The 15,272-nt window shown below is 47.1% G+C and overlaps 1 protein-coding gene across 2 annotated transcripts in view; it reads right to left on the reverse strand.

Moving 5' to 3' along the window:
* Positions 1 to 15,272, reverse strand: part of SH2D4A (SH2 domain containing 4A) — a 64,032-nt gene that overhangs the window by 25,588 nt on the left and 23,172 nt on the right. For both annotated transcript variants that reach the window (XM_052661424.1, XM_052661422.1), the window contains exon 6: positions 3,459 to 3,539. In XM_052661424.1, the coding sequence (XP_052517384.1) occupies positions 3,459 to 3,539 (81 nt within the window). The remainder of the gene's footprint in view (positions 1 to 3,458; positions 3,540 to 15,272) is intronic.

Here is a 15,272-nt window from a genome sequence, read left to right on the forward strand (position 1 = left end):
TGGGTGGACCTGGAGATTACCCACTTACTTCACCTCCTTAGTGAAGCAAGGACAACAGAGCAAGACGACTGTTGTAGGGTATCAGGTATACGTGGAATCTAAAAAATAACACAAATACATCTCTATACAAAACAGAAACAGGCTCACCAACATATAGAACGTATTTAGTTACCACAGGGGAGAAGGAAGGAGGGACGTATAAGTTAGGATCAAACGGCTATATACAACAGATAAACAAGGACTTACTGTAAAGCACAGGGAATTATACTCAATAGCTTACAATAACATGTGATGGAATATAATCAGAAAAAACTAGCTGACTCACTGTGCTGTACACCTGGAACTAACACAATACTGTATACCAACTGTACTTCATTAAAGAAAATAAGAAATATATACATATAAAAATGTCTTTTAAAAGCATCCTTTTTGAGAAGGAAAAATATAAAATAAGAAACATGAGTCTTAGTTGGAAAGGAAATTTTTTACTGAAGTGTAGTGGACCTGAAATATTACTTACTGTGGTAAAATACCATTACATAAAACTACCACCATAACTGTCAAAGGCTGCACTCAATATGCCAGCAAATCTGGAAAACTCAGCAGTGGCCACAGGACTGGAAAAGGTCCATTTTCATTCCAATCCCAAAGAAAGGCAATGCCAAAGAATGCTCAAACTACCGCACAATTGCACTCATCTCACACGCTAGTAAAGTAATGCTCAAAATTCTCCAAGCCAGGCTTCAGCAATACGTGAACCGTGAACTTCCAGATGTTCAAGCTGGTTTTAGAAAAGGCAGAGGAACCAGAGATCAAATTGCCAACATCTGCTGGATCATGGAAAAAACAAGACAGTTCCAGAAAAACATCTATTTCTGCTTTATTGACTATGCCAAAGCCTTTGACTGTGTGGATCACAATCAACTGTGGAAAATTCTGAGAGAGATGGGAATAGCAGACCACCTGACCTGCCTCTTGAGAAATCTGTATGCAGGTCAGGAAGCAACAGTTAGAACTGGACACGGAACAACAGACTGGTTCCAAATAGGAAAAGGAGGACGTCAAGGCTGTATATTGTCACCCCGCTTATTTAACTTATATCCAGAGCACATCATGAGAAACCCTGGACTGGAAGAAACACAAGCTGGAATCAAGATGGTCGGGAGAAATATCAATAACCTCAGATATGGAGATGACACCACCCTTATGGCAGAAAGTGAAGAGGAACTAAAAAGCCTCTTGATGAAAGTGAAAGAGGAGAGTGAAAAAGTTGGCTTAAAGCTCAACATTCAGAAAACGAAGATCATGGCATCTGGTCCCATCACTTCATGGCAAATAGATGGGGAAACAGTGGAAACAGTGTCAGACTTTATTTTTTGGGGCTCCAAAATCACTGCAGATGGTGACTGCAGCCATGAAATTAAAAGACGCTTACTCCTTGGAAGGAAAGTTATGACCAACCTAGATAGCACAGTCAAAAGCAGAGACATTACTTTGCCGACTAAGGTCCGTCTAGTCAAGGCTATGGTTTTTCCAGTGGTCATGTATGGATGTGAGAGTTGGACTGTGAAGAAAGCTGAGTGCTGAAGAATTGATGCTTTTGAACTGTGTGTTGGAGAAGACTCTTGAGAGTCCCTTGGACTGCAAGGAGATCCAACCAGTCCATCCTAAAGGAGATCAGTCCTGGTCGTTCTTTGGAAGGACTGATGCTGAGGCTGAAACTCCAATACTTTGGCCACCTCATGCAAAGAGTTGACTCACTGGAAAAGACCCTGATGCTGGGAGGGATTGGGGGCAGGAGGAGAAAGGGACGACAGAGGATGAGATGGCTGGATGGCATCAACGACTCGATGCACATGAGTTTGGGTGAACTCCGGGAGTTGGTGATGCACAGGGAGGCCTGGCGTGCTGCGATTCATGGGGTCGCAAAGAGTCGGATACGACTGAGCAACTGAACTGACTGACTGACCACCATAACATTTAAAAAATTGTGGTAAAATTTACATAATATTAAGTTTACCATCAACCATTTTAACGTTTACCATGCTGAAGCATTAAGTGCATTCAAGGGAATTTGTTTTTAACCAGAGAGAAATGTTACACACCAAATCACTTAAAAATCCTTTGTTTATTTGAGGACAGCCTTCTGAGTGCTCATGAGAAAGCTGAATTTACAGCTCGGTGCAAATGCAGCAAGACGCAGCCTGTCAGCTGAGCCGTGAGGGAAACTGACCATCAGGGAGGACTGGGCGCGCTCTGCTCCGCACCGCAAGAATGATGGCTTTTCTCTTTTGTGCTTTTCTATAGAGAAACAGACTCTCTCGTGGTTAAATGATTTCACCACAAGTAAAATATACGCTGTGAAACTGGTTTCAATCACCATTAAATCTCGGTTAACACAGAAGATGGTGATAATTCAGTAATTGCACTTCACCTCAGATGTATCGAAACTTTTGTGGTTTGCTTGTTTTCGCTTTTTTCTTCTTATACTCTTTTCCTGCCTAGAGCTAAGCCCCTTTCTTTAGTCAATATTACAAAAACCAAAGAAGAGCTTTTGGTGTTTGGAATGACTATTAAAATTTGCCATTGCCTTAACGAAGCTGTTGGCAAGCCTGAAATCAATCCCAAGTGCTGGTCGCAATTTCTAAGCTCAAACAGGAAAAACTTCCAAGTGGAGCTTTGTTTGTCTGACACCTGCCTTTTTGAAACTGACTTTAAATAACTGGAAAAAAATATAACTACAATACTAAACTGTGGTATCATGCATATTGTTGCTTAGGAAAAGCAAGAAGTTTGCAAAGTGGGTCTCCTTAAGGAAATATATTAAGTAAATAATAACTTGGGCGGTGCTCAGTTGCTAGGGGCTACCCCAGTGTCTGAGAAAGCTGTGTTTAGTAAGTCACATTCCTTTTTCATCCACAGCACCAATGCATATGGGCACAGGGAGGAAGGAGACAGAATCAGTGAGTTTTACAGTGACAGCGGGTGAGACCTGACCTTGGCCGCTATGTTCATTCAACTCAGCTGGAACACTCGAGAACTTGTCCTGAGTTTCCCTAAGGATTCCTCCAGAAAAATGTACTTTTAGAAAAGGCTTTACAAGTTTACAAGGCTTTACTTTCTCTATTTAGAAAACCCTCGTTTCCTCTTTAGAAGCGGAAACGTCTGTCTGTCCGCTGAAGACAAGGAACCTGTCTGTCTGCTGAAGCCCACAGGTCCAGGATGAAGGCCAGGAAGTGGAGGGGCAGCGGGGCTGAGGCTGGACACTGGTCCTGGCACCTGCTCTTTCCGCGATGCTCAAGACTCTCCCACTCTGGATCAGCAGGCAAAGATGAACAGCTGTGTTCACGAGCTTCTCAAGACTTAATTTCATTTCTGCATGCTAATAAACCAATTTGTGAAACATCAGCAGAACTGGCTCTGCACTTCGCCCCTGAGATGGAAGGGGAGTCTTTTACCTGGTGAAATCCGAAATCCTTTATACGACTGACAGAATCTGCCAACATTTGGTGAATATTTCTTGAGGAGCTGGAGGACAGCTAAAAATCAAACGAAACACATTTTTATGCCATTTAGAGCTGCAATGCCATTTCAGAAGATCGTCTGCTAATGCTTCCCTTGTGGCAATGTTCCCAAACACTGCGCCCACCCCCACCGCTGGACCCATGCATTTCCCAGCAACAGGTGAGCTCCTGACTCCATGAAACTCCATAGGAAACCCCGGCGTCTGCACTCAGTAGGGTCAGCAGTGAGTTACTGCTCAGAAGCTGAGGGCTAGTGGTTTGCTCGTGTCTTGCTCCCGGCTGGCCCCAGGACCCCTGGGATTACTGTAATAAGACATCAACACTACTCCTTAATCTTAGCTCTTTCTCTCAGTCCCTGATCAGCCTCCCCCGGTGTTTTAGGTCAGACCTTAGTCGTGACCACAGCACTGCTTTCGCCTCTCTCCCCATCCAGGGCTGGGGACACCCCTGGAGCTCTTGGTGCCCGAGCCCTGCCCCCTCTCCCTGGCGCCCACCGCTGCCTAGGGTCCCCCGTGCCACCACGCCCCAGCTCAGAATCTGGGGTTCTGCCACCGTACGCAGGTTTCCCAGGAGCCGGCTCCTGCCCATGAGGTTCCCAGTTCCACGGTGGGGATCCCCGGGGCCACCCCTGTGGGCCCCACGCCTCCCCCGCAGGCTCTGTGGCTGAGTTGGCATAGCACTCCAGGCGCCTCCTAAGACCAGGTCAGTCACACCGGCCCCGTCGTCTGCTCCCTGGCCCGAGCGCAGAGTCCGGGCCGTGGCCAGCCTGCAGCCACATAACCTGTGTGGCTGAGACAGTCACCCTCAACCCACGGGACCGCCACTTCTGAGCCTTATACCTGAGGACTCCTTCCTGGGTCCTGGCATAGGTCAGAAATTGCCTGCAAACATTTCAGCCGGAGGTCAGCATTGGTGCTAAGACTCAGCGCAGAGCACGGGGGGACTTAGGGTCACTTCCATGTCATAAAACAAACCTGCAGGGCCACCTCAATCCCGCCCCTTCCCCACCACAGCTGGCACCTGGCTGCCTGTGACGCTGCACTTCCCAGCTGCCCGAGCCGTTCAGTACCCGTGTGAATAATAACCTCCAAAATAACGCGGGTGATAGCTGGCATCGGCCACCTCTATGTGCGTGCGTGTGTGCTAAGTCGCTTTAGTTGTGTCCGACTCTTTGTGACCCCATGGACTGTAGCCCGCCAGGCTCCTCTGTCCGTGGGATTTTCCAGGCAAGAACACTGGGGTGGGCTGCCACTTCCTACTCCGGGGGTCTTCCCGACCCAGGGGTCAAACCCGCGCCTCTTACATCTGCTGCACTGGCAGTGGGTTCTTTACCCCTGGCGCCACCTGGGAAGCCCCTTATGCCTGCGACTTGGCAGATGAATGAATCGTATAGGTTTCACAATCGCTACCTGCCACATTCTCTCTTTCTCTTATTTTGCTATTATGTTAACAAAAGGATGCAGCTCCCTCACCTAGAGCACAACAGGACAATTACCAGTTCCTCTCCTGATGAGCAGATGAGAAGGCGCCCAGCGGGCTTTGGGGAAGTCGGTCTGTTCAGAAGCCCGAGTTGGCTTTGAAGGGCTCAGGCCTGCGGTCTTTGAATGCATTTCCGCTAAAGGGAGTGTGAACCTTAAAAACAGGTTCATTCTCCCTTCCCTCAGTGATATGAGATCTGTGGGGCGTCATTTTGCAAAAAAGGATCAGTTTCCTCTACGCTGAAAAAGAGGCGGCAGCTAACTGCGCTCCCTTGATACCTTCACAGCTGCCGTGGACAGTCCCGCAGCCCCGACCCTCCACTTGTGGCTTTTAGAGGGACTCGGGCCTTTGTCACGTGCAGAGCTTTGGACCAGGGTTTCATCGGCAGCACCTCCACCATGATCAGCTCCTCAACAAGCCTGCAGTTGTTTCCTAAATAAGCATCAGGCTAATTCCCAGGTGGCTGAGCTGGTAAAGAATCTGCCTGCAGTGCAGGAGACCCCAGTTTGATCCCTGGGTCAGGAAGATCCCCTGGAGGAGGGCACGGCTACCACTCCAGTATCCTTGCCTGGAGAATCCCATGGACAGAGGAGCCTGGCGGGCTACAGTCCACGGGGTCACAAAGAGTCAGACACGACTGAGCGCCTTTCACTTCACTCCACGCGCCTGACACTGCTCTTTACAGGGCGTGCTCTACACTGTCGAGCATTTCCCCACAGCACCTGCCAATGACTGTCGTCTGCTTGGACACAGCACCTTCGACGCCCTGCAGGAGTTATTCTCTGTCCCTTAGAAGTGTTCCTTCAACCGCACTGACTACCTCACGTACACGCACAACAGTCTGTTCTCACCACTTGCTTCTGAAAAAATCTCCATCTGAATTTCGTCTGCAATCATCGTGTTCCCCTTCTCACTAGCAACATGCTCACGGCTTCTGCACTTTCAGATATTACAGCGTTATCAGTATTCTTAAAATAACTCAAATCTAAGCATAGAGGCAGGAACCCGTTTCCAGGACTTGGTGCTGGACCTCTGGTGACCGTCAGCGCCACCTACTGGTGCCGCTCAGAACTGACAGTTCTTTCCTTGTCTGAAGGGTTTAGGTTTTTGCTCACAAGTTGGTTCTTGAGTAGACAAGATTTAGCATAAATAATTGATTAATTTAACAACCACCCCAGCGATCGGTACTTCTGTTTAAATCCTTCCATGTGTCCAGAACATACTGCCAACTCTAAAACTGTTCACAAGTGCTAAGAACCACGTTTTTAAAAATTCTCATTGTAAAGGTGAGCCAAGATTTGCTCTTATTCCAAAGCGTTAAAATAATGTAAAGAAGCTACTCCAGTCCTGTGTAGAGCACGTTCATTCAGATACACGTCCACGCTTCCAGATTCATGAAACACATCACGTACAACGGAATAGACTGGAGGGAGTGTGAGGCAGGAGATCTCCTTTACTGAAAAACAGCCAGATTCAGGGCTCAAAAGCAACGATTCATGGCGCCAGTAGCAGAGGCGGGCAAGCTGAGGATGGCACATTGAGCACCCCCAACCTGAGGATGAAGAGGCGCCCTGGAGAGGAACGAAGCTTCTCCGAAGGTTCCGTGAGATGCTGTGTTCCAGGGAACAGACTGTTGTTATTCCAATTTGTGGGGCTTCCCAGGGGGTGCTAGTGATAAAGAACCTGCCTATCAATGCAGTTGATGTAAGAGACCTGGGTTTGACTCCTGGGTTGGGAAGATTCCCTGGAGGAGGGCATGGCAACCCACTCCAGTATTCTTGCCTGGAGAATCCCATGGACAGCGGAGCCTGGAAGGCTGCAGTCCCTGGGATCACAGAGAGTCAGATACGACTGAAGCAACTTAACACGCACGCACACACACATTCCAATTTGTAACACAAGAAAGGCTGGGAAACCACCTACTTCCCAACATAGATTTTGCTTACAAAGAACTTTCAAATCGATGCATCCTTTGACCTTCTTAACACATTAAGGGTGTCAAAGCAAGTGTCATCCCTTTACCACAAAGGTAAGGCCACCTGAACACAGACAGGAAAGCAGAGACTGACACCCACGTCCTCTCAGCCTGCTTCTTCCGTGGGGCATCCCACTGTCTGCTCTCACACACAGAAGCCTGGACTGTCCCCTCCCATCCTCATCATCGCAGCGAATGAAAGCAATTGTGTCTGCTTCTTATTTGCTTTATTTAAAACCAAAAACTGTCACGCAGTATTTATGCAAAAGTTCCAGAAAATAAGGAGAAAGCTTGAAAGCCAACGACCTCAGGAGACAGCTGACTTTCTGCAGACACCAAGTCAGAATGGTCCCCTCCAATCAGTGCGGACCAAGACCTGGGAGCAGAGCCCCTCCACACTGACCAACGGGCTTTATAAATACATATAAATTACGTTAAAATCGGAAGTATGGCCACTCAAATCCACATAAGCAATGCGGTAACGAAAGACTCTGCCAGCAACATCACTATTACACGGTCACAAACTGTATCTCCTCCAGAGACTGTATGTCACACAAAGATTATTCTAATTATATTCCCTTTTTAAACTGGTTTGAAAAGTGGTTCCTTCCGGCTTCTAACCAAATATTTACTCTGTTTGAAAGTAGGGTTATGCAATCAAACAAATGTCAAGAGACTTTTGTTTCCAATAAACCGAAAAGCTCTAAAAGACAGAACATTTTCAGCACTGGCTTTTTTATGGTGAAGAAGGAAATGATGAATCCAGGAGTTAAAATCAAAGTTTACGTTTGAAAACAAACCGCTGGGTTGAGTATTTGCTCCTCCTGTCTGTACACCTCTTAAATCCACGGTGTTCCTTCATAGACTGATGGTCGGCATAATAACCTCTGTGAGGGCAAAGGCCACGTCGGCTTAATTGACTCACTGACTTCTGGAGCCTCAGCAAAGAGAAGAGTGGCTGGGCACTTAGTAGGGCCTCAATAAATACCTGGTGAATAAGTGAACACACTATAAACTCACCAGCACTTGCTCAATCATGAGAAGACACTCCATCTAGTTTCTTTTTAATTTTACTTGCTTGGGGCTGTGCTGGGTCTCTGTTCCCGAGGGCCGGCCTTCTCTCGTTGCAGTGAGCAGGGGCCACTCTCGAGCTGTGGTGTGTGGCCTTCTCATTGCAGTGACTTCTCTCGGGCTTCCCTCATAACTCAGTTGGTAAAGAATCTGCCTGCAGTGCAGGAGACTAGGGTTCGATCCCTGGGTCAGGAAGATCCCCTGGAGAAGGACATGGCAACCCACTCCAGTTCTCTTGCCTGGAGAATCCCATGGACAGACAGCACGTGGAATCTTCCCAGACCAGGGATCGAACCCCTGGTCCCCTGCATTGGCAGGCAGATTCTTAACCACTGGACCACCAGCAAAGTCCCAGGCTAGTTTTAATACTAATAAGAGAGCCTGAATTCAAATCCTCCCCCCAAAAATCGATGGCTTGTCTCCCCACTTTGCTAACCAGGTCACTGGAATAATCAGATTCCTATTTCTATGCCCAGCCATTTTAAGTAAAATGAGAATTTCCCAGTGATGACTCTAACAGGAAGCTTTTGAGCACACTGGGGTTTAACTTCTTTTTTTTTTTTCTTTCTAAAACAGAGAGGCATAATAATAAAACTGCGCTTTGACAAAGTGACAAAGGATAATAATACAGAGAAAGTGGAGGTACATTCACAATGCCAACTAGACTAACAAGAGGAAAAAGGGACAATCAATTTTACTGCTGAAAATACGGTGTGGTCCCCGTGGAGAGATTTCACTGAGACATGAATTAGGACAACGGAGACCCTAGAGATCTTTTCCCCATTCCTCTAACCTTGTTTCTAGCAAAATCTATACATGGAGACTCCTGGAGAGCCTGATCTGAAAATACAGTGTTTTGGTGTGTAATTTTACGGCACCTAACTTTAAATAATGCATTGTCTTGGCGTGCTAAGTCGCTTCAGTCATGTCTGACTCTGTGTGACTCTACAGACTGTAGCCCGCCAGGCTCCTCTGTCTGTGGGGATCTTCCAGGCAAGAATACTGGAGTGGGTTGTCAGGCCTTCCTCCAGAGGATCTTCCCGACCTGGGGACTGAACCCGAGTCTCTTAGGTCTCCTGCATTGGCAGGCGGATTCTCTACCACGAGCACCACTTGGGAAGCCCGTCATCTCTAGTGTCTGAGTTTATTTTGAGCAGAGCTCAGCATGGAACGGTCATGCTGCATGAAGCGCTGCCCACCAGCATCACACCTCACCCGCGACTCCTCCAAGCAATGTGCAGACAGCAGGACCGGAAAGTAACATCCTCGGAAACACAATTATCAGAGCTAGTCCGGGTTGTTAGGGCAACGTGCTTCAGATACGAAAGCGTCTCAGAGGCCCCTCTTATGTTTAAATATATTACCATGAATATTTATGTATTTACCATATATAATGGCAACACACTCCAGTACGCTTGCCTGGAAAATCCCATGGACAGGGGAGCCTGGTGGGCTGCCGTCTTTGGGGTCGCACCGAGTCCGACATGACTGAAGCAACATAGCAGCAGCAAATATAACAGAAACATAACATACATAAGGGAAGCAATAAAGGATTGCTAAGAGAGTAGTCAGAGCCTTCAAACGTGGTTCATTTGGGAAGTCTTGACATAAAATAAAATAGGAACCCACCAATAAACAATAATAGAAACTTGGGGCTTTCCCGGTGGCTCAGTGGTAAAGAATCTGCCTGCCAACGCAGGAGACTCGGGTTTGATCCCTGATCCAGGAAGATCCCACATGCCCCGGAGCAACTAAGTCCATGAGCCATAATTATTGGGCTTGTGCTTAGAGCCTGGGAGCCACAGCTCCTGAGCCCAAGCAGAGAAAAGCTCGAGCAGTGACCAAGACCCAGCACAGCCAAAAATAAACAAGTAAAATGATTTTTAAAAAATAATAATAGACAGCAGCAGTTCTGTCGTATATCATACTTTATGAAACAACTCTCTATGTCACTTCATCTGATTCTCACACCCAACCCAGTGATTTGTAGCTACTTCACCTCCATTTTTCAAAACCGGAAACTGAGCCCCAGAGAGGTCCTCTGACTCAGGGTCTGTATCTTTCTCCCCAACATACGCTCTCCCAGTGAGGCAGATAAATGAATCGATGCTGGTATCACCGGCACAGCCCAGCATGAAGTTATGTCAACAGTTTTATAATGCACAACTCTCAACACCTGAACTGTTCTTCTCTTTTGTAATTCACTTTCTATTAAGTTATATAACATACTTCTTTTAAAACTCCAACAGCTTAAATGGCTTTTGGAGCTTCTCTGGTGGCTCAGATGGCAAAGAATTTGCCTGCAGAGCAAGAGATCTGGGTTCGATCTCTGGGTCAGGAAGATCCCCTGGAGAAGGGAATTGCCATTCCCCACCCACTCCAGTATTCTTGCCTGGGAAATCCCAAGGACAAGGAGCTTGGCAGGCTACAGTCCACGGGTAGCAAAGAGTTGGACTTGACTTGGTAACTAACATTTTCACTTTTTACTTTCAAAGGCTTAGGATTCTGTGAGTCTAGCTTATACAAAATTTTATTCTACAAACTACCATGAAATTCTATTACAGTTACACAAAGTCAGCTTGGGAAACTGTAACTCTGATTATGGCTCTACTCTTGAATTAATAAAATGGTCCCAGTTAATTCCTCAACTGTTTTTACTTGGAATATTCAGTACTTTCTCACAAAAAATAATACTGAAATGCTTCCTTCGTGTAGACTAGGAGGGAACAGACGTCAAGGGACATGGTTAGTGGTTTGGAATTTTATCTCCTTTTTTTGTTCACATCCACCTCAACCCTCAAAATTCCAAGTGCATTTCAGAAGTACATTTCCCCTCCTGTTTGCAGTGGTTTCCTCATTATTAGTCCCTCCGGGGGACCGGGAACACATCTGTCTGCAGACAAGAGCCAGCTGCCCTGTGAGGACTCCACCAAGCCCTGGCACAGGGCATCTACCCCTCGGTGGAGGCGGGCTCTCCACCTGGATACTACCTGCCAAGGTTAAGCCACCGAGGGAGCTACGCTAACACTACTTTTCACTCTTCTTTTACAATTTTATTTGTTTTTGGCTGGGCTGGGTCTTCGTGGCTGCACAAGCTTTTCTCTAGTTGCGGCGAGTGGGGGCTACTCTCCAGGGGCAGTGTGTGGGCCTCTCACTGTGGCGGCTTCTCATTTCAGAGTCCAGGCTCTAGGGCGCGTGGGCTTCAGCAGCTGTGGCCCCCGGGCGCTAGGGCACCGGCTCAGTAGGTGTGGTGCATGGGCTCAGTCGCTCCTCTGCATGTGCTATCTTCCCAGATCAGGGATTGAACCCATGTCTCCTGCTTGGCAGGGGGACTCTTTCCCACTGGGCTGGGGAAGCCCTACTTTTCACTCTCAATAGAAAGCCTGTGCCACAGAGAACCCCAAACTTTGGTTGCCAGACAGCAGTGCCTCGAGATGGATAAAAGTCCAAAAGTAAAAACCAAGCATTTTCTTTTCCATCCTGTCCAAGTGGTCTGATCGCAACATCTTGTTTCTGAGTCTCTCCTTTACAAGCAACCGAAATCCAGCTTCAGAGAATTACTGGTGACCGAGTAGACAGCAAGCTTAACAACGTTGCTCTGGGAGGGACGAGGGAGGTAAGGAAGAAGGGAAACCTGAGAGGAAGCCTTTCTCCTCGTCTGCATGTCATCTTACAGGTACTGCTTCACTGCTCTCTACGGAAGGGAACATCACCTACAAGTCAGAGTAACACCTCAAAACACAACTGGACGCCACACCTTTCAAGGCCGACTTTACAATCAAAGCGCACGTTTTAGCGTCATGTTTTTTTCATCAGTTGCTTTAGTGAAATGACAGGTGCAAATGCAGGTACCAGAGCCTTGGGCAGTGTGGGAGGTGTGTGCGTGTGTGTGTGTGTGTGTGCGCGCATGCGCGCGTTCACACTAGGAGTGGAAAAGGCAAGCGGTCTCATCTCCAGCTCCATGTGGTTAAAGATGATACAACATTTGATAGGGAAGAGTCCTGCTCAAGGATTTTTAATATGCTAGCTTCAAGGTCGTTTTCTCTTTTTTTGGAATGCTTTGATTTCCAGATGTTTGTGTTTTAATTTTTTTTAAATCTCCTGTTTTGCAATACTGTCCACTTTGAAGGCCATTTCTGTAAAAACAAGTAATTCTCTGGAAATAAAATCTAAAAGTGAGCAGATAGTTTTATTCAAGGTCCTCTTTGGGGCAAGGACAGTCAGTCTACTAATGGAGAGTCAGTGCCCAGCCTACAAATCACCCGACACAGACACACACAAGGGCTTATCTTTGAATTAGCACCCCAGCCACCCCTCTCCTGACCACATTCAGACAGTCCTGCTCCCTCCCATATTCTCCTGCAGGAAGGGGTTACACACTGACTGCTTCGGGGGAATGGGAGGCTGTCAACACGGGGGGTCCCTAAGGGTCTCTCTGCTCAGCAGAAGGGTGCTCCTGGTTCTTCCTAAACTCCCCCGGGCAGGGTGCCTGTTCACACGGTGCTTCTCCTGCCATTTCTCGGGCTCCGATTAAGTCCCCATCAGACTTGTCTCTGCCTGAGAACGGCCTCTGCTTCCCAACCTGCCTGTCTCAGAACCTGGCTGGGTGACAGCTCAGTTCTGCTATTTATCATCACCTCCGGCTCAGCGACAGACTCTGAGCAACGCTGGAGCATTTGCTGTCCTCCACAGAGAACCACAACACTCTCACTAAACGTTAAGCAGACCATCAGTTCTGAGTCTCCCAAGTGCTGTCACCACTGCCAAGAGCAAGGGCAGGGCAGGTATTCTGCAGAAGGTAACAGCTTTCGGAATACACGCCACGCGGTCAGCCCTGATCTAGGCATCTTTTCTGCCTCCTCCTCAACTGCGCAACCACACAGCCTCCGGCTGCCTCCACCCTCTCCTCTGAAAAATGACAAGGACCACGGCCGTTGCTCGTCATGAGAGCAGCATCTTACAGCTGAAGGGCTTCAGGGGACAATTCTTGCTGCTTCCATGAGATAAGACTAGGAAAGCATCTGCTTACATGTTTTCCAGCTTCCTTTGTAAAGGAACAATATTGCTAATTTAATCCCTATTTTACGGCGGGAACTGATTCCGCTAGAGTGACAGAGCTCTTCAGCCCCCATTCCCAGACCAGCAGTCTATTGTGTCAGCTCTACAGTTTCAAGAAATCCGGTACTTAATCAGCCAGTCTTACTTTTGGCCATCCATTTATTAAAATGAAAATTTTAAGTTTACATAAATATATTCTTAAAAAACATTTTTAAAAAGATTATCTTGAGTGATAGAGATACCGGACCCCAAGCTTTCTAAATCCTGAAGCAGGGGTTAAACAACTCTTCTCAAATCCCCCAGATATGCTCCTTGCTTCCCCGGTGGCTCCGTTGGTAAAGGGTCTACTTGCAGTGTAGGAGACCCAGGTTCGATTTCCGGGTCGGGAATATCCCCTGGAGAAGGAAGTGGCAACCCACTCTAGTACTCTTGCTGGGAGAATCCCATGGACTATAGCCTGCCAGGCTCCTTTGTCCACGGGGTCCCACGAGTCGGACACGACTTAGCGACTAAACCACCATGACCAAATATGAGAGTGAAGCAGAAAGTCTCCACCCTCAGAACTGAGGCAAACCTTTCATTGTTCTAGAAGACACCTCCTTGGATAAAGCCATCTGCAGATGAAGATATAAAATAAAGCATTGTTCCACTGGTACAGAACGGTCCAGCTGCAGACCTAAAGATTGGGCTGTTCACTGCTCTGGTTCCATGAAAGGAAGCATACAGGTCTCTACATTTTTTATATGTAGGGAGATAAACTAGGCCCAGGTAGGCCAAGAGATACTAGTTTGAGTTTGGGGGTGAAGGGCTGTGGGGAAAAGCTCAGGATACGACAGCCAGTTGACTAGGGAGGACATAATTTGTACTTTATTTCCAGATAGGAGGCCGGCTTAACCTCACCCTGTACTGCTGGGTCTGGACCTCACACCCCTGCCCAATTCCCACTCAGAGGTGAACATCCAGTCCCGGTGACATGATTTACCCAGTGAAACTGCATAGAAACCCTCTTTAACAGCTGCAGAGACCTGAGAAGATATTCACATTCAGGCCACACAGGCAGGAGAGTTGATTAGAATCATGAGTATTTAGAGTTAGAAGGAAACTTGCGAAGATTCCTCTCCGCAAACAGAGCATCTGTGGACAGAGCACAACGAAGGGGCCCTGGCTGCGGGGAGGAGAGCTGCGATCCATTAGTGATGTCTGTGCAGGTGCAGGCGTAGGAGCGGTCTTGTGCTCCGTGGCGACAGACCATTTAAACGCCTCTCAATTGGATCTGCATATTTTTCCCTCAGAGTGTGCCCAGACAGTCACTCATGTCCAACTCTTTGCCACCCCATGGACTGTAGCCCGCCAGGCTCCTCTGTCCATGGGATTCTCTGGGCAAGAATACTGGAGTGGGGTGCCAGCTCCTCCTCCAGAGGATCCCTCAGAGGGTAAGCCTTTAAAAAATATCTCTTGTTCTAATCCATTCTTGTGCATTTAAAAATTTTTTTCAGGGTCTTAAATTTTTAAATTTGCTTGTAATCTTTACATTTGTAAATTTGTAGCAATGAGGTAATTTTATTAAAAGGGAATTTGTAACGGGTGAACTTGATTTAATAAAAATCAAACGTAAACATTTGTATTTGCACCCAAAATATCCAAAGTAGACTAGTCAGTCATTATAAAATGTACTATGTGATGCTATTAAGTAACTGGTCAATACAATGTATATTAGTTTATATAGATAAATGGGTGAATAGGTAGGGAGGCAGGTCAGATGGATGGGTAAATGGTTAGATAGCTTTTGGATGATTAACACATGCTCATATAGTTAAAAAAAAAATCATTGCTAACAAAGATAAATACTACATGTCTGACTCTTTGTGACCCTGTGGACTGTAGCCTGCCAGGCTCCTCCATCCATGGAATTTACCAGGCAAGAACACTGGACTGGGTTGCCATTCCCTTCTCCAGGGGATCCTCCCGACCCAGGGATCGAACCCGGGTCTCCCACATTGCAAGCAGACACTTTACCATCTGAGTCACCAGTGATTTGGATACATTTTCATTAAAAAGTTATATTTTTCAAATACTGGGGAGAAGAAGCCTCTCACTTTACAGATAAGGAAAAACAAACTCCTGCAGACACAGAATGAGAATGAAAGCCCAGTTCTGAGTCCATT

This window comes from Budorcas taxicolor, chromosome 24 (assembly GCF_023091745.1).
Source record: "Budorcas taxicolor isolate Tak-1 chromosome 24, Takin1.1, whole genome shotgun sequence".
Classification (NCBI taxonomy): domain Eukaryota; kingdom Metazoa; phylum Chordata; class Mammalia; order Artiodactyla; family Bovidae; genus Budorcas; species Budorcas taxicolor.